The 21,182-nt window shown below is 48.9% G+C and overlaps 2 protein-coding genes across 6 annotated transcripts in view; both read left to right on the top strand.

The window, feature by feature from the left end:
- The window catches only part of Rad54l2 (RAD54 like 2), a 97,208-nt gene extending 88,974 nt beyond the window's left edge, over positions 1–8,234 (top strand). The window contains exons 21-22 of the mRNA XM_052719516.1: positions 568–660; positions 2,499–8,234. Coding sequence (XP_052575476.1) covers positions 568–660; positions 2,499–3,493 — 1,088 coding nt within the window. The 3' untranslated portion in view covers positions 3,494–8,234. The remainder of the gene's footprint in view (positions 1–567; positions 661–2,498) is intronic.
- An 8,515-nt stretch (positions 8,235–16,749) lies between these two features.
- Positions 16,750–21,182, top strand: part of Tex264 (testis expressed 264, ER-phagy receptor) — a 29,318-nt gene continuing 24,885 nt past the window's right edge. For 2 of the 5 annotated variants that reach the window (XM_052719505.1, XM_052719472.1), the window contains exons 1-3: positions 16,887–17,056; positions 17,721–17,787; positions 20,110–20,401. In XM_052719505.1, the coding sequence (XP_052575465.1) occupies positions 20,144–20,401 (258 nt within the window). In that variant the 5' untranslated portion in view covers positions 16,887–17,056; positions 17,721–17,787; positions 20,110–20,143. The other 3 variants (XM_052719483.1, XM_052719493.1, XM_052719498.1) reach the window with 3 other exon arrangements.

Below are 21,182 nucleotides of genomic sequence, written 5' to 3'. Positions count from 1 at the left end.
TTTGTGTGGGTGCTTTGCCTGAATATATGTCTGTATGTCACATGTGTGCCTGGTGCCAGCGAGACCAGAAGAGAGTATCAGATCTCCTGGAACTGGAGAGAAACAAGGCAGGTTAGTGCCTTGTAGGAATAGGCTACAGGTCTTGAATTAACCCAACCAAGCAATAGAGGATACTGAAGCATAAGGGTCCATTTTCCAGACCAAGAAGAGGATCTGGGCCAGAGTGCCCGAGAACACAGAGCTTGTCATAGGTCCTGTTTACTTCCATTGTTTTGGTACTTTCTGGAATATTCTCCGGAGGTTAAGCTCTATGAGACAAAGCCCCTTTTTGTCTTAAGTGTTCAAGTTTTAAAACTGCCTGGTATGTGGTAGGTTAGCAATCAATATTTACAGACTAGATGAGTTGTTATGAATCTAGACTTCAGTTTTCCTGACCTTATTGCAGGTGTCTTGTGGGGTGGGGTTGGATCTACTTTTATAGGCACTTTCCAGCCCATGGGGCCTGGAGTGTCTCAGGGCTGGCTACATTTCCTGCAGGCTCTTGACAGTCTGTCTAATACGTCTTAGGGACATACATCCGCACCAGTGATGGACGGATCTTTGCTGTCCGGGCAACTGGCAAACCAAAGGCCCCTGAAGATGGTCGGATGGCTGCCTCAGGTATGGTAGTCTTTTGCTTTCTATTGACCTACTCAACATTTTATTTGGTTTACTTATAATTAATGTACTTTCTGAATAAATAACATATATAAGTTTTGTGATTAGAACATGAAAAAGGGACAGGTGATGAAAAATAAGTTCTCCTTTCCTTCTCCCAATCCTCCTTGGTCCTCCCTGGGTTCTGCTCTGCTTTATTGTTTTAAAGATATCCCACACGTGGTAAAGGGTTTTGTGCACATACAGATGTAACTCTGTGCATTTTAAGTATTTAGTTTTTCTTTGCATTTTCAAAACAAATGCTAATATACTATACTTTATTCCTTCCCCCACCCCTCACCAGGGATAGCTTATTTCTTATCCTTTGTTCTAGACATGCCTTGGTGAAAGTTTCCTATTGATTTACATTTAGGTTATTACTACTGACTTGTGGGGTTGTTTCTGGGACACACTCTTAGAAGTAGAATTTTTGGTCAAGGGTGTATCTGTGGCTCGTGAACAATGCCAAGTTCTCCTCACTAGACGTGGTTTTCATGTATCATTTTACCACTGAGATACGAGAGCCGGACTGTCTTAGCTTTGCCGCTGTAGCCTTCGCTTGTGGGTTAGGAGGAAGGAACTTCTGCATGTCTGTATTTCCTGCACCTATACCCAAGGATTGTTAATTTCCTGTTAATCTCCTGTCTTTTCTTGCCTCTCTGTTATGTGAATTATTGGTAAGCTGAAGATACCACGTTGTTTTATCCATAAACACTTCAATATACATCTCTTAAGATTAAGGACATTTATGTACTAGCTACATCATAATCATACTAAAAGAAAAATTAACAATAATTCCATAATCTTACGTAATATCCAACTTTTATCCAGATTTCCTAGTTTTCCAAATTGTTTCTCATAGCTAGGTTTGGTTCTGTCTTAAACTTAAATAGGCTGCCTTTGAACTTCATTTGTATCTTTTTATCCCTTGGTCACTACCTGTTGCCCCCAGAAAAAAAATCTGACCAATTAGTTTTAAGAAAAATTTCCAGCTAGGCACAGTGGTGCACACCTTTAATCCCAGCATTTAGCACTCACAAGCAGAAGCAGAGGCAGGCAGATCTCTGTGAGTTTGAGGCCAGCTTAGTCTCTGCATAGTGAGTTCCAGGCTATCCAGCTATACATAATGAGACCTGGTCTCCAAAAAGGCGAAGAATTTTCCATTGTTTCATATCCATTATTTCATAGTATTTACTTTATAGAATTGTTCAGACAGAGGAAGGTGCAGGGAAATCCCATGTCCTTTCATGTGGGCTTGTGCATTAGTTAGTCTCCTTGTTGCTATGATAAAATACCTGGCCAGAAGAAACACGAGGGAGGAAAGGGTTGTTATCCGGGCTTACAGCTGAAGGGAATACACTTCAGAAGGAAGTAATGGCAGCAGAAGCTGAGGTGGCTGGTCACCTATGTGCACTCTCAGGAAACAATAATCAGTGGGAATGCTCAGCTCACTTTCTCCTTTTTATTCTGTCTCACACCCTATCCCATGGAATGACGCTGCTGCCCACAGTTAAAATGGGTTCTCACCTCAGTTAACTTAATCTAGAAACTCCCTCGCAGACATGCCAGAGATTTGTCTCCCAGGTTATTCTTGATCATGGTCAAGTTGATAGTCTTAACCATCACAACTTGTTTCTGGAATCAAAAGATTTCTGTCTTTGAGACTGGGGAAAGTTGACTGGATGATATTTAAGTATCAAGCAATGAGAATTTGGGGACTACAGTACAACAAGATTTATTCTTTTAATAGAATTGTTTTTCCCTTTTCATTCTGGTTTCAGTTACCTATATTTTATTTCCAGGTTCCCAGGGGCCTTCTCTTGCATCCACAAGCAATGGCAGACACAGTGCCTCATCACCCAAAGCCCCCGACCCTGAGGGGCTGGCCAGGCCCGTCTCTCCTGACAGCCCAGAAATCATCAGTGAGCTCCAGCAGTATGCAGATGTGGCCGCCGCTCGGGAATCCCGCCAGAACTCCCCAAGCATCAGTACCGCCCTGCCTGGCCCCCCGGCCCAACTTATGGACAGTAGCACCGTTCCTGGGACAGCTCTTGGAACTGAGCCATACCTTGGGGGTCATTGCCTCAATAGTTCCCTCTTGGTGACTGGCCAGCCCAGTGGTGGCAGGCACCCAGTGCTGGACCTAAGGGGCCACAAGCGAAAGTTGGCCACTCCATCTGCCACCCAGGAGTCAGTCCGTCGGCGGTCCAGGAAGGGCCATCTGCCAGCCCCCGTGCAGCCCTATGAACACGGGTATCCAGTTTCTGGCGGGTTTGCCATGCCACCCGTCTCCTTAAATCATAACCTCACCACCCCCTTCACCTCCCAGGCTGGGGAGAATTCCCTGTTTATGGGCAATACCCCCTCCTACTACCAGCTGTCCAATTTGCTGGCAGATGCCCGCCTGGTGTTTCCAGTGACTACTGACCCTCTGGTACCAACAGGCCCTGTCAGTTCCTCTTCCACGGCTACCTCAGTCACTGCCAGCAACCCCTCCTTCATGCTCAACCCCTCTGTGCCAGGGATACTACCCAGCTACTCACTCCCATTCTCACAGCCACTCCTGTCCGAGCCGAGGATGTTTGCGCCTTTTCCTTCCCCTGTCTTGCCCAGCAACCTTTCTCGGGGCATGTCTGTCTACCCAGGCTATATGTCCCCACATGCAGGCTACCCAGCTGGTGGCCTCCTCCGGTCCCAGGTGCCTCCATTTGACTCCCATGAGGTTGCCGAGGTGGGGTTCAGCTCCAATGATGACGAGGATAAAGATGATGATGTGATAGAGGTCACTGGGAAATAGCTAGGATGCTCCTTCCCACCTCACTTGGGGCCCCCAGCAGGGTCCCCCCCAACTGGAAGGCAGTGAACCTGGTCTTTCTGAAAATAGGGTACTTGGCAGGAGGAAAAAGAAGACAAAGAAGAATGGTTGGCCATGATGGCAGGGCTCGATTGCTGTTTATTAGAAAAAGAAAAGAAAAACAAACAGACAAAACCCCAGAAACCCCAACAGAGCCGCGATCGTGGGAATCAGGGACCGAAAGCAGGAATGGAGGGGCGGCGCAGCCTGCCTCTTCCCACCTGCCTTGCTTATGCTGTCTGCTTATTTGCCATCTGAGTGTGGAAGAGCTCACATCCTGTTCTGCCTTTGGGAACATCTCACCCAAGAGCTGCCTTACTGAGTGACTTAGTTTGGCCTGGGGATGGGAGAAGAGGGAGGGAGATGAAGGCGGGCATGGCGAGCAGACTAAGATTCCATATCACCTGGTATCTTTTTAGGAGGTTGGAAGGATGCAGACCAGGGGTGTGTGTGTGTGTGTGTGTGTGTGTGTGTGTGTGTGTGTGTGAAAGAGAGAGAGGGGTGAATGGGTGTGTGTGTGAGAGAGAGAGAGCAGAATGGGTGAAGGTGGGAGGAGGGGAGGGCGGGGAAAACTAAGGTAAACTAAAAGGAAATGAATTTATCTGTTTTGGAGTATAAATCAGAGTGTGCTGGCTTATGGCTACTAAATTGAACATCAGAATGAGTCCAGGAGAAGAGCCACGGGCATCAGTTTCCTTCAGATAGGTGAAGAGAAGGCCAAGCTAACTGAGTCCCTAGTTTTCAGAGCCACCTTGGTTTAACTTGCGGGGAAATCATGAGAGTGAGAGCATTTCCAGTCTCTGACTCTTTCCACAGTGGCCGTCTCTGAGCAGATGTCTCTCTCTACATGGGCTGGAAGTGCACTGCAGTGAGGTCAGTTCTGTGTGGTGGCTAGAAAAGACAGGCTTACCAGGACAGCTCAGCCCCTAGGCTGCCTGGGATGGTGGCCTTTCCTCTTTCCCTCCCTGTTGGAGAGCTCCATGTTAATTTATTTCTTATGGGCAATTATTTATTATTTTCATTTGGGGGCAGGGGTGGTAGGGGGAGGTTATAAGGAAGACAGGAGATAGTAAAGGAAGTTCTAAGATATTCCAGACCCCCTAGCTACTGGTAAAAAAGGGTCCCAGATGGGTGGTGAATTAATTAACCAGGGAAAGAGAATTAGAATTAACCAAGTGTTAGATTAAACAACTATGTTGTGGGGAAGTGGCCTCTCAGGAAAATCAGGGAGCCCTGAGACTGGCTAGTTGGGGGTGGTGAGATTCATTCCACAGAAATTGAAACTTGGGATCATGGACTTTGCTACTGGGAAGTAAATAACCTCCACATTTGGAACTGTTGTCTTCTATGATGATTTTACAGGCCAGTTCTCTCTGCTGAATAGTGAAACTGGATAGGTAGCTGCTGGATTGAGGTAATGGACTATTGGTTTCCAGTTGGGAATTGTCTTGGCCTCCCCAGCATATCAGGTGATCGGTGTGGGCCTGGTTTTTGTCCCCTCCATCTTCTCTGAAGGATCATGGGGAAGCATTTTCTCTCTGTAGGAATCGTAAGTCTGGCTTTTGTTGTAAAAGAACACAAGTCATTCTGATCTCCCTTTCCTTGTTCCAGATGTAAGGGCAGGGGATCTAGTGCTTAAACATAAACACTGGCCGTTTTCTTGGTGTGTACTGTGTCTTGTAGCCCCCCTGCCCCCTGAATATTTCCAGGCAGTTCTTTGTGGTGAATAGCACACATGATGGTGCCTGACATTACCACCTTCCCTTGGCTCCAACTTGATTGGGCAACTGGTAAATCTGTCTCCTAGTCCAAGAAGTATCAACCTCCTGCGACTCTTGACTAGCAATTTCCCATTATTGGGGGGAACAAGGGAGCTTCAAGGCAGACACTATGGGTTTTCTCAGAGAGACAAGGAGATGGCTGATGGGGTGTGTGTGTACTATCCAGTAACACCAAAAGTGGACCTTTCTCTGTTTTCATATGCACCCTGTCAGACACTTAACTCTTCTACTCATAGAAGCCTTAGATCTACAATTTAGCTATGCAAATTATTTTAATAATTTAAAAATAGCAGTTCCAACCAGTGCTTTCTCTGTGAAATGTAGCCCAAGAATGGATAGTCAAGGCTTTTTAATTTGAGTGGGCTCTTAGGTTGAGGCTGGTACAGTGGGAATGAGCTAGTCCAGATCTCTATAATTTGAAGAACACACACAGAACTTGGGTTACATGGATTCTTCTCAGACCTTGGAACACTGAGCTCCCAGACTTGTGTGTGTCTGTGTCAAGTGTGTCTGTGTTTCTGTCTGTGTGTTACATGGATGTCTCTCAGACCTTGGAACACTGAGCTCCCAGACTTGTGTGTCTATATGTATACCCTGCCAGCCAGGGAAACGGGTGTTTCTGTGTTCAGGAAGGAAATCACTAGAAATCATTTCAGTAGGGAACTGAAACCAGTCAGTTTTTAAGCTGCAAGGAAGTAAAATGGGTATTCTGGGAGATAGCATGTGTCTGTTCTACACTCTGTCATTCCAGGGCTTCAACTCACTTCAGCTTAGCAGAGGCCATAACTCTAGGCAAGGCTCCTGGTTAAAGAAGGCTTTTTGTGATAATGTGCACCTTCTATTGTATAGGGGTGGGAGTGAGTAGCATATTAATTCCATGGGCTTTGGCACCCATACCTCCCACCTGACAAACCGAAAATATCTGGCTTTTCCTGTGGGCTAGTGGGGAAATGTGTGTGCACACCAAACATGAGCATGTGATCAGGGGAGTGGGGACTTAGAGGTCTTACTGTACTTAGATTGGAAGCCTTGGTGACAAGTGGTCATGCTGGCTTACGATTGAAATCCTAGACCTCAAGAAGCTGAGACAGGAAGATCAGCTTGGTCTACATACACAGTGAGACCCTGGGGAAAGGCAGACAAAGATCAGGCTCGTGCATTTTCTCTCACTATTTCTATTTGTCTTTCATGGAGTCCAATCACTCTGGTGTATTCTAAATTCTTATTCTAGGGAACACTACTAAATGTTGCCAGATGACACTTGAGATACTTGATTTCCTTTTCTTCTGTCTGTTCCCTCGGGTAGGGATGGAGTAGCTATTCAAGAAAAGGAGGAAGTGAACCATGTTGGGTCAGATCCTTCTTGATGGCTTGCTTAACTCTGAAGTCCTCGCCCCTCTGAGTTATGCTACTTAAGTATCTATTGTTTCCTGGCTTAAAGATAATTCTGTCTGGCCCTTGGAACTCACTTTTCTAAGAATTAATGTGTAGATTATATATTTGTGACTTACAACTAAAAATGAAGTTCCCCACTCTGGGAGCATGAAGCAAAGAGCTGGGGAATGTTTTGCTGATTAGTTGAAACAAAGCATCCGCCATATAGATGGGACTGCTGGTAGCAAGCAGTATCTTTAAGCCTCACATTCATTGCTCTGGAACTGAGTCCTCCTCCCACGGGGAAAGGTTTTCTGGAGGCTTTACATTCCTTGTTTCTAGACTCTTGCTTCCCACCTCCCTTTGGTTTCTACATGATGAGTCCTGAGCCATGGCTTCCTGTGCATTCAGCTAGGTTGCTCTCTCCCTACCATAGCTGCTGAGAAGTCTCCCTAACCCCCAAAAGATGACTATGGCTCCTCTGCTGTCTAATTCCCAGGAAACCAGCACCTCAAGGCCGATCTGAAAATGCTGTGCTGCCCATTGCTCACCATCAGACTCAGTTCCTTCCCACTGACTCCTCTGCCCCTGTGTATTCAATTGCTGTAATCCCTCAATGTCTGTTCTGTGCCCCTGGCTTGGCTCTAGGCCTTTTATGAATACCTGAGTCCTATAATGATGAACTAAGCAGGCAGTGTCCACCCTCTTTGCTTTTCAGGGACCCAAGTCTGCGCCTTTCCCCTGCCACAAGTCTGTTTGCTGTAGTCGTCTGGTGTGCTGGGGAGAGATAGCCAGGCAGGCTGCATAATCTACAATGTAGAGGGCTGAGGGAGGTTCGGGCACTCTGTGCTACCACTACTAGGGTGATGTTCAGATGAGAGGGGACCTCATACTGTGACCTGACCCAGGACCCCCCCCCCAAGAGAGTTCAGCCCAGCTGTGTTTGAGTGAGTGTGTGTATGCGTTTGCATGTGTGTGCTCATGTGCACTGTGGTGTAAAATGACTGTTATCTGCTTGTGTAACTCAGGGTAGGCTGGGGACTCACCAGAAGAATCCCTCCAGCCTGCCCAAAACAGGTTTTTTTCCTTGTACCCTCTTCAGAGGGATCAGAGAGAGGGTCCAGGTGGGTTGAAGGGGTTGTAATGGATAACCACTAAGGCCACACTGCTGCCAGAGGAGTTGGGGGAGGGGGAGGAGATGAGGTTGCCCCAAGGCCCTGGTACCTGGCTTTAGTTTTCTGTCTTCTTTCCTCAGGACGCCCCTGAGGCCCGGGACCTGTGCCTGGCTTAGAGGACCATCTGTGGCTGGGTGATCCAGCTGCTGGTGTGATCATGGGCTTCCCTCTCTCTCAGCTGGGCAGGCACTTCTGCCCCAGAGACTGGGCAACTGGCTGTTTCTATGACGTATTTATTTTTACTTGTGTTTCATGTCACTTTTTTAAAAAAAGCAAACAGAACAATTGTAAGTCAGTATAACTGCCTATCAGTTTTCTTTATTTCTCTTTTTGTAAAATAAAATTTAAACTCAAGACGTTGTTTGATCAAGAAGTTGTCTGGACAGCAGCTTATCTGGATGGTAATGAACACAACAGAACAACAGGCACCTGGACAGCACATGGCAGTAGAATGGGCAGCTAGCAGGATCTGTTGGCAGTGTCAGTCACTGGACTTTTCCTGCTTTTGCACACTTATACCCTGACTCAGAAGCTTGATGACTGTCTGAGCGGTTGGTGAGGAGTGTAGAGGGACCTATGGGAGCCCACAGAGGTTTCCTAGTGAGTTCTGAGCTTGCTTTACCCAGCAGGGCTGTATAAGGGGATGGATTGACCATGTGTGTGATTACCAGGTGTTTGGAAGGGTCTGCACTTGACTGTGCTTTGATCTAGCAAGGGGAAGGCTTTTGCCCTGCCCCTTGGCATTCCTATGAAAAGCCCTTTTGAAGAGACAGAAGGGGCCGGTGGATTTTGATCCAGGTCCCCCCGAAGCCATCCTGTGTTTCTGTCTGTCTCCTCTCTGCTATCTTTCTATCTACTAATTCCTTATGCTTCTCTCCTCCTCTTAGGAACCCTGTAAAAGGTGAGGGTGGGCACCCCACAAATGGTGCCCAAACAGGAACTTGGGTGCAGAGGAAGTTTAGTGAGAATAGGAAAGAACCCCACAGAAGCAGCTGGACATGTCCAGTTTTGTAGTGAAGGATAAGGGCAGTGGTATTTTATTCTTCAAGAGCTATAACTAAGTATAAAGCAGTATAGAAATAGTTAGGCTGCAGTGAGTACCTCTCTCAGTTTAGGTTTCTCACTCTGTCTCAATTTCTATCTATTAAAATTAGGAAAAAAATATAAGGTTAGGAATAGGAATATTGGGTAAGAAGAAGCTTAGGATAAAAGTAGACTTTTCCTAGTGCCAGACCAGAAAACAGCATCCAGGAACAAGCAGCCACTGTGGATTTAGCAGTCTAAGAAAGTAAAGCTACTATGGGGCAGGGAAATAGTAAACAGATTTTTGATGATTCACTGGTGGAAAGTTTTAAAACAAGGGGGGTTAAGGTGGAACTACAAAAAGTACAGAGGTTCTTGGAGTTCACAGAACTGTGTCCTTGGTTTTCCAACTGTGGACTCTGAATGCAGACTCCTGGGGGAGAATCGAGGTTGAAATGCAAAAAATACTATGAAGAATACGGGCCAGAAAAGATTCCAGTGGAAGCTTTTGGCCTGTGAGCATTGATTTGGAACAGTTTAAATCTAAGCCCTGAGAAGCAGGGGAGAGTTTTCCCTGAGATGGATGTAGGAAAGACAAAACCCTCCACTTGGAGAGACAAAACCCTCCACTTCACCAGCAGTGCCGAAGAACACTTTTACAGCATCATCCTTGAGGCAGATACAGGAGAGACAAAACCCTCTGCTCCACCAAGTGCCTGAGAACACTTTTATAACATCATCCCTGAGGTAGGTACAGGAGAGACAAACCCTTCTGCTCAGCCACCAGTGCCTGAGAACACTTTTAGAACATTGAACTATAGGACTCAGTTTCCTTTTGGCAAAAACCGATAGGGAACAGAAGTCTTGGGAAAAATCTAGTAATTTCTCTCTAAAATCCTGAAAGTTTTTCAGGTCTCTCCCTTCCAGAAGGGTACTCATCTTCCTTCTGTAAAGGCAGAATTAGACTCACGGGGGGGGGGGGGGGGGCATCTTTCCAAATGGAAAAGTTGCCTGTAATTGCCCTAGAAAAAAACAACCTCTTGGAATAGGGCAAACCCTCTCTGCTAGTCCTGTCTTCCCTTCAAACCAGTATTTTTTTAAAAGCAGCTTTAAAAAATTAAGAAGGGGGAAATTGTACCCTCAGAAGCTTGATGGCTGTCTGAGTGTCTGGTGAGGAGTGGGGAACAGAGGAATGTCAGCTCCAATGACGCTTCTCCAGAGGAACTGGAGTGAAAGCCACTGAACCAGTGTTTCTGATATTGAGGTTCCATCCTGCAGTCTGGGGAAAGCAGGAGACTAAGGGGGCCCCCAGACTGCTGAGGAGTTTGGGACAAAGATTTTGTCACTATTTAGTAAAAGCTGAAAGGAAATGGAGCTCGGAGCCACACCACTTTTGTTTGACTAGCAGCAAATTGATGCGTGGCTCCTTTAAGAGATGGTTCCTAATAGCTGTGCAGGAAGTTTTTTCTAAGAGCTTTATGGTAATTCCACTCTTGCCCTGAGGCGAGGTTCTCAGGAAAGACCGCCATAAAGTGCTGCTGTAGCTAGGAGTGACCGTTTCAACAGTGCTTTGTTTGCATTGTGGCACTCAGGGGAGCTGCAATGAGTTTGAGTAAAGGGGTAGCCCCCAATTGGCAACGGTCCACACTGTGTGCACTTCTGCTGGTTCTGGAATAGCTGGAAGGGGCCGGCGGGAAAACTGGCTCTGGGGAGTGGCATCGTCCCAAGTGTTACAGCCCCCTAGCAACAGCAGTCACCAAATTCCAGGGTCGAGGGAGTTGGATCCAATGACTCCAGAGCCACTGATGAATTAGGCTCTTGTTTCCAACTGTCAGGGGAACTTTAAGTGTAGCAGGGTCCTAGCTGTTGTTCCTTTTGGGGGAGGGGGCCAAGTAGGCACAGAGTCAATGACACAGACTCTGGGAGAATGTTGAAACAACAAGCTCAGTTTATTCAGTTAGAGGCAAGCCTTATATACTCTCCACCTTTCCCTGGGGGGAAGTCTGATGAATATGCATCTGCTGGTGTGACATGGCTGTCTCTCATTGGTCCAGGTCATCTCCAGATCATGTTTCAGCTGCTGTTGCTAAGGCCCTTAGACAGATCCAGGTTGGCTCTCAGAAAGTATCTTTTTTACTTGGCTGGGCCTCAAGCCTGCTAGAGATGAGTTATCCCAAATATCCACCCTTTTTATTATTTTATAGGACATGCTCAGTGGGAGCTAGGGTGCATTGCCCTAACCTTGTTGACCCCACCTCAGGAGAGCTCAGCATAATGGACTGTGCCTGTCTTAGATTGGCTTGCCAAACAAGCTCATATCTGTCATTGACTACCAGCCCTGGAAGAGCATCAATCCTGGAGAGCTGTCTGGGTGGTGGGCTTTAGGCAGTAGAGTAGCCTTCTGTATCTCAGTGAGCCAATAATCTAGGTATCTGAGAGCCAATAAAACCTATAGGGTCGCCCTTTTGGCCACCTTCTGTTGGTGAACCTATTGCAGAAGATATTTGAACAAGAGAAGGATTAGTCAAAATTTCAGTCTCAAGGACATGGATGGGACCCTAGTCATATTTATATGAAATGTGCCAATTTAAATCCTTCTGGTCATGTATAATCGACCTTGTAGGGGGTGAGGCAATTGCTTAATATCTAGGGTTGCATGCCAATGATGACATGACCTTTACTAATACCACAGTAGCAGGGCAAATAATATATTACCCCTCTGAAGTTTCTTCTTTGTCCAAAATCTCTTGGTCTATTGCCAGATGCACATCTCTGGAGGTTATCCATATCGGTGTGGTGGTATTCTGGGGAAAAATGTAAGCATACCCTCGCCCCCAGGTTAATAGGGGAACAGAGTGTTGTCACTGAAGGGTGATGGGATCCCTTCAATGCACCAAGGACAACGTTGTCTCCCAAGGCAAGTGAATAAGTGTGTTGTCCAATTTGGGCTTTTGTGACAGGATTATCACATGGTTCTTGGCCCATGAACATCTCAAGAGAAACAGCAATATTGTACTGTATATTAAAAATGAGCCTGAGCCTCGGCCTGGTCATCACAGGCAGCTTGCCAGTTAAGGAAGACCACAGGCTCCAACACAGCCTTCATCAAATGGTGCCAGTCATAATAAGTCTGTAAATGCATTTCCCATTGCCGTAGGACTTGCTCAAAATATGGTGAGTCAGGACCTGATTCATTAGCAGCCTTATGGACCAAAGACAGATCTGCAAGAGAGGTAGGTATCCATGACTGGTTAGCCGCATTGGGGCCCACATTAACTGGAAACACCATGGTGGGCATGTGTGGCACCATAGGTGGAATAGGCTGGGAGGTATGCAGAGCAGCTCTCTCGGCAGGCAGACATCAAGGCAAATCACTCTGTGGATACCGAGGTGGGGAGGGGTAGCTGCTCAAGGCATGGGGGAAGCAGAGAGAGGGGCTGCCAGTATAGGCTTAGATGCTGCTGTGATCCTTTCCTCTCTCTTTCCATCCTTTTCCTTTCCTTTATGCCTATTCCCATCCATCTCCTTGCCAGCAGAGGCAGAGGAAATATTAGTCATGGAAGGAATGAAGGCGATAGATAAGTTGGTGTCACATTGTTTCTGACAGTGCTTGTTGTGGGTCTTAATGACCTCCTCAGTAGAGGAGGACTTTAAGCCAGCGATTATAGCCAACAAAATGGGCATGAAAAACAATTAGAGGGTTACTCCTGAGGCCACTTCCTTTTTTCTGGCCAGGAACAGAACTCTCATCCAAAGATCAGGTTCCCATATGTTCTCTCAAGAGATCCATGGAGCAAGCTCCACAGCCTCCACCCAAAACCTTTCTAGTTCTGATGTTGTAGCCCAGAGCCCCTGGCTTGTTAGGAGGGACTTAAGGGCTCCAATAGGGGCCTCTTTATGGTGAGGGAGGAAATTTCCCATAGTGTTAGAAGGTGGGATAAACAACAGTGACTGTGGCTCTGTTTCCTGAGGGTCCAGCCCTTATATGGAAACAGCAGGCAAGCTTAAACAAAAGTATGTGCCACCCTACTGTACAGACAGACTCACAGACAAGACAAACAAAAACAAGAAAGTGGGGGTCCCAGCATTTACCTGCTAAAGAGACAGAAATCGCACAACGTAGAGGGGCCTACTCACCGAAATACACTGCTCAACCAGTGCCGCACATGAGTAAAGGGAGACAAACAGACCCTGTTCAAGTACCAAATTTCCCGGGTTTCAGCACCAGATGTAGCAGGGTCCTAGCTGCTGTTCCTTTTGGGGGAGGGGGCCAAGTAGGCACAGAGTCAATGACACAGACTCTGGGAGAATGTTGAAACAACAAGCTCAGTTTATTCAGTTAGAGGCAAGCCTTATATACTCTCCACCCCTCCCTGGGGGGGAGGTTTGATGAATGTGCATCTGCTGGTGTGACATGGCTGTCTCTCATTGGTCCAGGTCATCTCCAGATGATGTTTCAGCTGCTGTTGCTAAGGCCCTTAGGCAGACCCAGGTTGGCTCTCAGAAAGTATCTTTTTTACTTGGCCGGGCCTCAAGCCCACTGGGGATGAGTCATCCCACATTTAATGATGTTATCAAAACTGACTGTGAACTTCACAAATGAAGCAGCTTTGAGTTCACCTGCAATTTTTAACTGTGGTGATTCTCAATTCATATACTCTGTCTTGTTGGAAGAAAATGTAAATAGTTCTGTTAAGAGATCTGTTTTAGATGTTTGCTAAAGTTTACAAGGTAATCCTATAGAGTTTGCTTTTGAATCTAAGTTTGTAAGAAGTATAAATATGTATAGTAAATAGTTATGCTAGTTGTAAATATGTATAGTAATGTTCATACTAGAATTATGTTGATATTAATGAACCAGGGTTTGGTGAAGCTAAGGGAATCTTTAAGTTTGATGCAGTTTATTTGATGAGGTTTGCATCAAGTGTTTATTGGTTTTAAAAAGGGCTTGGCACAGCTAAGGCTGTTATAGATGTCTTAAGACCCATTCAAAAAGGAACATTCCATCTTGGTCATCCTCTACTCCTTTACTGGGGGATGCGGCAAACTACTTGCAAGCTCTTAGTAGGAACCTGAGTCAGGGTTAGACTCTGTATCCTTTCTTGCCAGAGGCTGGTAGTCAGGGACAGGCAACGTTCTTCTTGTTAGCGCCAACCTAAGACAAAAGTATGCTTGATGGAAAGTGTATCTCCATGATGGGTAAGGTTTGTTTAACTGAAGAAGACAACCTAAGGCAGACACAGTCTATCTGAGGGGCCTAAGGGGCTCTTTAAAATATTAAGAGGAGCTGGGCAGTGGTAGCACAGGCCTTTAATCCCAGCACTCGGGAGGCAGAGGCAGGTGGATCTCTGTGAGTTCGAGGCCAGCCTGGTCTACAGAGCTAGTCCAGGACAGGCTCCAAAGCTACAGAGAAACCCTGTCTCAAAAAACAAAAAACACAAAAAATTAAGAGGAGGGAACCGTGGGAGCCCACAGAGGTTTCCTAGTGAGTTCTGAGCTTGTTTTACCCAGCAGGGCTGCATAAGGGGATGGGTTGACCATGTATGTGGTTACCAGGTGTTTGGAAGGGTCTGCACTTGGGTGTGCGGTATGCTTTGATCTAGCAAGGGGAAGGCTTTTGCCCTGCCCCTTGGCATTGTTATAAAAGCCTTTTTGAAGAGACAGAAGGAGCCGGTGGATTTTGACCCAGGTCTCTCCCAAGCCATCCTGTGTTTCTGTCTGTCCCATCTCTGCTGTCTTTCTATCTACTAATTCCTTATGCCTCTCTCCTCCTCTTAGGAACCCTGTAAAAGGTGGGGGCACCCCCCCCACACACACACACCTGAAGAGGGTTGAGTGCTCTTGCTGCATTTCCTGGCTCTTGGTAGAACAATGAAGCTGACTTGGAGTTGCTGAAACTAGTTAGTCCTCAGCTGTGGGGACATCCTGCAGAGGCAGCCCTTTCTAGGCTGAGTGGCTGGGGTCTAAACCAGCTTCAGTCCCTCAGACAGTGGGGTTGGCAGTTGTGGCAAGCATTTTACACTGCATGAATATCCTCTGGCTGAGTTAGAGGGGCTCTAACAGGTTTTGGAATGGAAGAGGTGGGGAGGAGGAGCCCTGGGGAGATATTCTCTGGCAATTTACACAGAACTAAAGAGCCTCAGTTGGTGATTCCTGGGAAAGAGGAAGGGCAAGTCTGGGCTTACAATAATGGAATATGTGCTATTGAGAGACAACTGGGAGAAGGTGAGTGGATCTCAGACCTGTTAGGAGTGTAGAAAGGGCCTTGCAAATGAGTCTGCTGCCCCCTAGTGGCCACTGGATAGTGCGCAGTGTTGGAAACTCTAGGAGATGAAGCCTGGTGGGCTGATCTCCAGTTGCAGGCCAACTCTCCTACAATACCGTGCTCAAACTCCTAAGGCACATGTGGAACTCCCATACTAGGTTCTGGAGCTCCCAACTAGGCTAAAGGAAGTGAGCAGAGAGAACAAGATGAGGAAAGGTTGTCTCCTGACAATGATTTCCTGAGAGCCTAATCAACTTCCAAGAAACAGAATTAACCATGTGCCCTGAAGGCAAAGGCCATGCACCCTTCTTGTGTCTCAAGAACCACATCTAGTGTATAGTCCACCTGCCCAAACCAGCCAATCGTTGCCCATGTTTGATGTTCACAGGTAAAAGAGCAATAATGAATGACCTTCTTGCTGGCCCTACCCTGAAGACTTTTCAGTAGCCAGCTGCCCACTCTGCCAAACTGTCCAGTGCACTGGGACAGACTTTGTGGATGAGGTTCAAGATCACATGTTACCACGTGGCTGCTGACTTTTTCCACAGTCATCTTTCTGATATACTCTTTGGGGTGATCATCTTTCCAAATAACAACCTTGTCAGAAGCACCAGGATAGTCCTTGGACCAGCCTGTCTTGCAGCAAAATTTATGACCAGCCACGTTTACAAGCGAAGTTACCTTCCTCACCTCCACCATAAATCTGGGCATCTCAGGAGGAGTCCTTAGCGCGGTGATTTGAGGTTTATAGGTCATCAGAGACTAGAGCAAGATTGAACCTGTCCTGAAGGAGCTTGCACTTAGCTTGGGAGTAACCTATGTTATATTAAACCAGTAGACCTCCCAAGTGCCACATCCAGGCCACTGAAGTAGAAGCTTGGGAGAAAGGCATTCACTGGAGAGAACTTCTGGAGGCCAGGGCTTTCATTTGGTTCGCTGTTTTCAGCTCCTGAAGCTGTCCTGATAGGACATGGCACTTAATAAATGTTGGATGGAGGAATGGTCACTCCTATGCTCACCAAAGAGCTGATGGGTAGGTGAGTGGAGACACTGATGTTTGCACTCTCCAGAGGTTGTTCAGAGCTTCTTTGGTTAGCTCGGGCTGGGATTCAGCTTCCTCAGATGTAGAACCTGAGCAAGCGGCCCGCCCCTGCTGGGTTCGCAGGGCTTTCATGAAGCCTCAGTGAGAGAAGGTGGGAAGAGTAAGAATGGTACAATTGTTAAGAGGCCGACATTGCTGGGCTGATCCTCCCGAAAATGCACCAACACTATCCAGTCCTGTCCTGACTTCCTGGGCCTCTAGGGCAGGAACACCGGCTGACTTTGCCGGTGCTTGGCGCCAGCGGTCGCCGCTGCGCTTCCCCTCCCTCCCCGTCAGCCCGGATACCTTAGGGTACTGGTTGTTGCTTGGTCACCTTCAGGAGGAGTTCTGGTTTGTTGGAAGTAGGAATGTGCGTCGTGGGCACTGCTGTCCCAGCCAGGTGTGGATGGGAAGGGGGTGGGGGTGGGGGGGAAGGAGGCGTGCACGTTACCAAGGAGACGGGGCGGGGCAGGCCTCCGCCCTCCGAGTCTGGAGCGCACGCGCCCACAGCCACGGCCACGTCCCGCCGCGGGAGGGGCGGAGCGAGCGGGAGAGGCAAGCGCGCGCAAGCTCCGCGCCCGAACCCTCGCCTGCCCCGGCGCCCGTCCGCGTCCGCGGGGCCGCTGCTGAGGTGAGGGCGGGGCCGGAGGCGAGGCGTTCCCGTCGGGGTGTCGGCCGGGGCTCCCCTCATCCCCTCCCGCCTGGGCCCCGCGGCCGGAGCCGCCCTCTGCAAGCGCATCTGGCCCACAGCCGGCAGGGCCGTCTTCCTGGGCCTGGAAGCGAGGGTGAGGCGGTGCTGATCTCTCGGTACGGCCCGCCGCCTCGGCCTGGGGTGCGGGCACGCCCCGGGTCAGTGGCACTGCGGGGGGAACGGGCGGGGCTCACCTTTCAGCTCCGCTTCCTGGGGCCGCGCGCCTCGTCTCCACTACAAACTTCATAGCGTCTCAGAAGTTGCAGAGGGGCGCGAGGCCGTGAGGCGAGCCGGGGCTAGAAGCCGAGGGCGCGGAGCGGCGCCCTCCCTGGCTCCTAGCACCCAAGTTTGCTGGCGCAGGTCCCTTTAAGGGCCCGGCCCTCCGCAGAGCGCACGTGAGCGGCCTCAGGAAGCCTGCCTGCGTCGAGCCACAGCTCCGACGCTTTCGGGCCAAGGAAGGCATCTGCCCCGGAACTCTGACGTTAGTGGAAACTGAGGCCCAGGAGAGGGCACGCACTGCCCAAGGGCAGCAGCAGCGACTGCGCTGACTCCAAGTGGGGGAGTTGGGCCCGGTGAAGATCCCAGATCTGACGTTGTGAGGCTGGATTTGGCCTGATTTCCGCGCGGGGTCGGAGGGTGGGGTCGGCTCGCGTGTGTTCGGTCCCGTCCAGTGGGCTTTCACTGCTAAGGGGTTGCTCCGGGCCTGGTGCCCCGCTTTGCTCGCTGCCTGTGTCCAGGGCTGAGGTGACTGTTCCTCTCTCCCCCTCCTCCCCACCCCAGCGCCGGAGTACTGGAGCCCTGCTGTACTGGATGCTATGAGTTGCTAAAAGTGAGCCTGGCTTTTTAGGTGAGTGAGCCTCCTCCTCATCCCCTGCCCTCGCCTTTCTCTACGGGGTGTGGGGAAATTTGCCTTGCTTCTCCTTCCTAGGCTGACTAAAGCTGTGGGAGTGGGCAGAAATATATCCCCCCCTTTTCTGATCAGTTTGGGAAGTGGGAGGAAGAGGAAGGTTGGGAGCTAAGTTCCCTTACAACAGAAGTGTGTAGCAATGCCTGTCCCTCCCAAGGCAGGCTGTGGCCTAGATGCTGAGAGCTAGAAGCCTTGAGATCAGCAAGGTCCAACGTGGATGAAATGCCTTTCTGGAAGCCAGAGGAGAGAAAAACTGGCAATGGACGGGAGTCAGGCTTTTTGTGTTTGGATCCAGGTGGCTCTGTGTAATACCTGTGTGACCTTGGACAGGCATCTTGACCTCCAGCCACTTGGTTCCTGATGTGCACCTACCTTATTGGATTCTTGGGAGGATTAGTGAAGTAGCTGGATTTCAACACTGAGTCAGCGCCTAGCATATATTAAGTACTGGGTGCGAGAGTTGTTATCGTATTATCAGAAAAGAAGAATGAAGCAAACTGGAGGCAGGATGAGTAGAGCAGAGAGTGCAAACAGAAGAGATAATGAAGCTCACAGGCAGGAGTACAGAAGGCACGAGGAGACCAGTGGGAGGCATCTCAGTGTCCTGGCACCAGAGTTCAGAAATATTCTTGGCTTCTTTGTAAGGCCAGTTCTGTCTGCTCATTAATGCCAGGAACAGATTTTAGCATGTCTTCCACTTAGAATCTTCAGGGAACAAGCCCATGGAGCTAAGTTTTCTATAGGGCTGTAGCATTGCTTTTTCAGCTCTAAAACCATTTACTTTTTAAATAGGACCCCCCCTCCCCCACAGGGTTTCTCTGTGTAGTTTTGGCGCCTGTCCTGGATCTCGCTCTGTAGACCAGGCTGGCCTCGAACTCACAGAGATCTGCCTGGCTCTGCCTCCCGAGTCCTGGGATTAAAGGTGTGCGCCACCACCGCCTGGCTGAATGGGATTTTTTTAAACTTAGTTTCTTATGTGTATGGATATTTTGCCTGCATATATATGTCTGTGTACCACTTGCATGCCTGATGCCTGTGGAGACTAGACGAGGGTGTTGGGTCCCCTGGAACTGTAGTTACAGACAGTTGTTAGCCATCATGTGGGTGCTGGGAATTGAACCTGAGTCCTCTGGAGGAGCAGCCAGTGTTGTTAACTGCTGGGCCACCTCCTCGGCCCTTTAAAACACTGGGTAGGTGGTGTGCAGGATAACTTAGGGGAGTGGGTTCTGGGGCTTGAACTCAGGTAGTCAGGCTTGGGGGCAGCTGCCCTCCCTTACCTGCTGAGCCATCTCACGACCCTTAAATACGAGTTTTAAATAACTGGAGTGGGAATGTCTCCCTAGTAAAGCTCATGTTTCTCTTTGTTTTTAACTATGGTTCTGTGTGCTGTGATCCCTGGGCTGCTCAAATGAAGCCCTCTCTGAGAGTCTGCCTAGGATGTTTCACACAGGCTTCTGTGTTGGTGCTGGGTTTATTCCTTCTCAATTAGGAGTAACTCCTGCTTTTCCCCTCTTTTGTGTTTCCACTTCTAGCAGCCTTTTCTTCCTGTGTCTTGGTTTCTAGTCTTTGTGGGCTGGCAGATGTGGAGTGATGCTGGTTAGGATTAGTGGTTCATGTCTTGGAAACCCACGTTGGACTTTGTTCTGGCCTCTCGGGCTGTTTTGATCTTGTCTCCTCTGGTTCTGGAGCTCTGGTTCTAGTCCTCCTGAAATCCCGGTCCCCACAGACCAAATGGGCCCACAAACAAACAGGTGTTTCCCATGAAATTTTCTTCCCTGGGTTTTTGTTTCTCATGGTATGCTGTTTGTTAATGAGTGTGTGAACCCCACAGCTGTCAGTTCCCCCTGCCTGCCCCCCCCCCCCAAAGTAGTGCATGAGACTTGATGCTGGTCTGGCAGTATGGCTCAACTGTAGGAAGGAAGAGGCAGAGGAGGGGGGTAGCTCCTGGTGGTATCTAGCCTAGCTTGGGGGAAATCACTCTGGTCAGGGCCTGGAGTATGACTCAGTTTCCTCAGGTATGAGCAGGGCTGCTAGTGCCAAGCAGAGCTGTTCCAGGAGCGTCAATGGCTATGATTAGGAAATAAAGAGGCTTGTGGCTTCAGTCATTTGTAGCTCCCTTTTAGGTCACTGTGTGTAAATACTCATGGCTCCTCCCCCTCCTGGGTCAGAGCACTAAGGCATGGCTGAGGTTGGGCCAGAACCAGCTGGCAGGCAGGGTTAGAGCAGGCTACCAGCCTCCTCTCCCTTCTGTCTCCTTTGCAGCTGCCTTGGGGTGCTGAGAGGGAGTCCCAGAACCATGCCGGATCTCCTCCTACTGGGCCTGATTGGGGGCCTGACTCTGCTGTTGCTGCTGACGCTGCTGGCCTTTGCTGGGTATTCAGGACTGCTGACTGGGGTGACAGTGAGTGCTGGATCACCCCCAATCCGTAACATCACTGTGGCCTACAAGTTCCATGTGGGGTCCTATGGTGACACAGGACAGCTTTTCACGGAGAGCTGCAGCATCTCTCCCAAGCTCCGTTCCATCGCTGTCTACTATGACAACCCCCATACGGTAAGGAGCCTCCATGGGCTTCTGCCTCCTGGATAAAGCTGGGCCAGGTCATGGTGGGGTAGGAGAACTTGGGTTTCCAAGTAAAGGACAGGGAAATCTGAGCTGGTCCTATGGTTACCTTCTCTCTCTAAACTTAAAGCTCTTCCATATTTAGCCTGGACCACTGTTGTATTTACCCACAGCTTCGTCCCTTTGCTCATGTCTGCTCAGAATTTCTGAGTGCAGTAGACCCTAGCTTCTGTCTTGACCTTGATTCTCTCTCTCTTGCTGTCCTTTCTTTTTCTATCTCCATTCGAGGCCAGTGCTCTTAGGCCATCTGGCCATTCTCTAATGGTTAAATCTTGTTTGTCTGCTTTCCATTCCTCAGCTCTCATGCCAGGTCTGTGGACTCTTGAGGAGTGAGAGGGCAGCTTCTGGGCAAGGGGCTCGGACTCCTACCTCTCTAGTCACCATGGTGCTTTTCCGCCCCGTGATATGTCTTTTCTGTAGACCTCAAGCTCCCTGTTGGGAGAGGGCCAGGTGGAGCCAAATACCCAGGATGCTGAGGTCAAAGACTAACCCAGCATCACTGGTACCCTGTAGGCGTCTGGCTGTACAAAAACCTACGGTGAGTCAGGGCTTGCCAATGTAGTTTCCTGCTGTGCAATGGGGTGGTGCTGCCCATAGCTCCATGGGCTGGCAGCTCTGTCAGGGGCTCTTTAGCCTCCATCTTTGAGCCATGCCAGACTAAGCCCTGGGGGATTTTTGTCTGGACTCCTCAGCCTGGAATTCCTTGCCTGGA

The sequence above is a fragment of the Peromyscus californicus genome, unplaced genomic scaffold (genome assembly GCF_007827085.1).
Source record: "Peromyscus californicus insignis strain IS unplaced genomic scaffold, ASM782708v3 Scaffold_11__1_contigs__length_118956290, whole genome shotgun sequence".
Classification (NCBI taxonomy): domain Eukaryota; kingdom Metazoa; phylum Chordata; class Mammalia; order Rodentia; family Cricetidae; genus Peromyscus; species Peromyscus californicus.
This window is presented reverse-complemented; position numbering and strand designations above follow the sequence as displayed.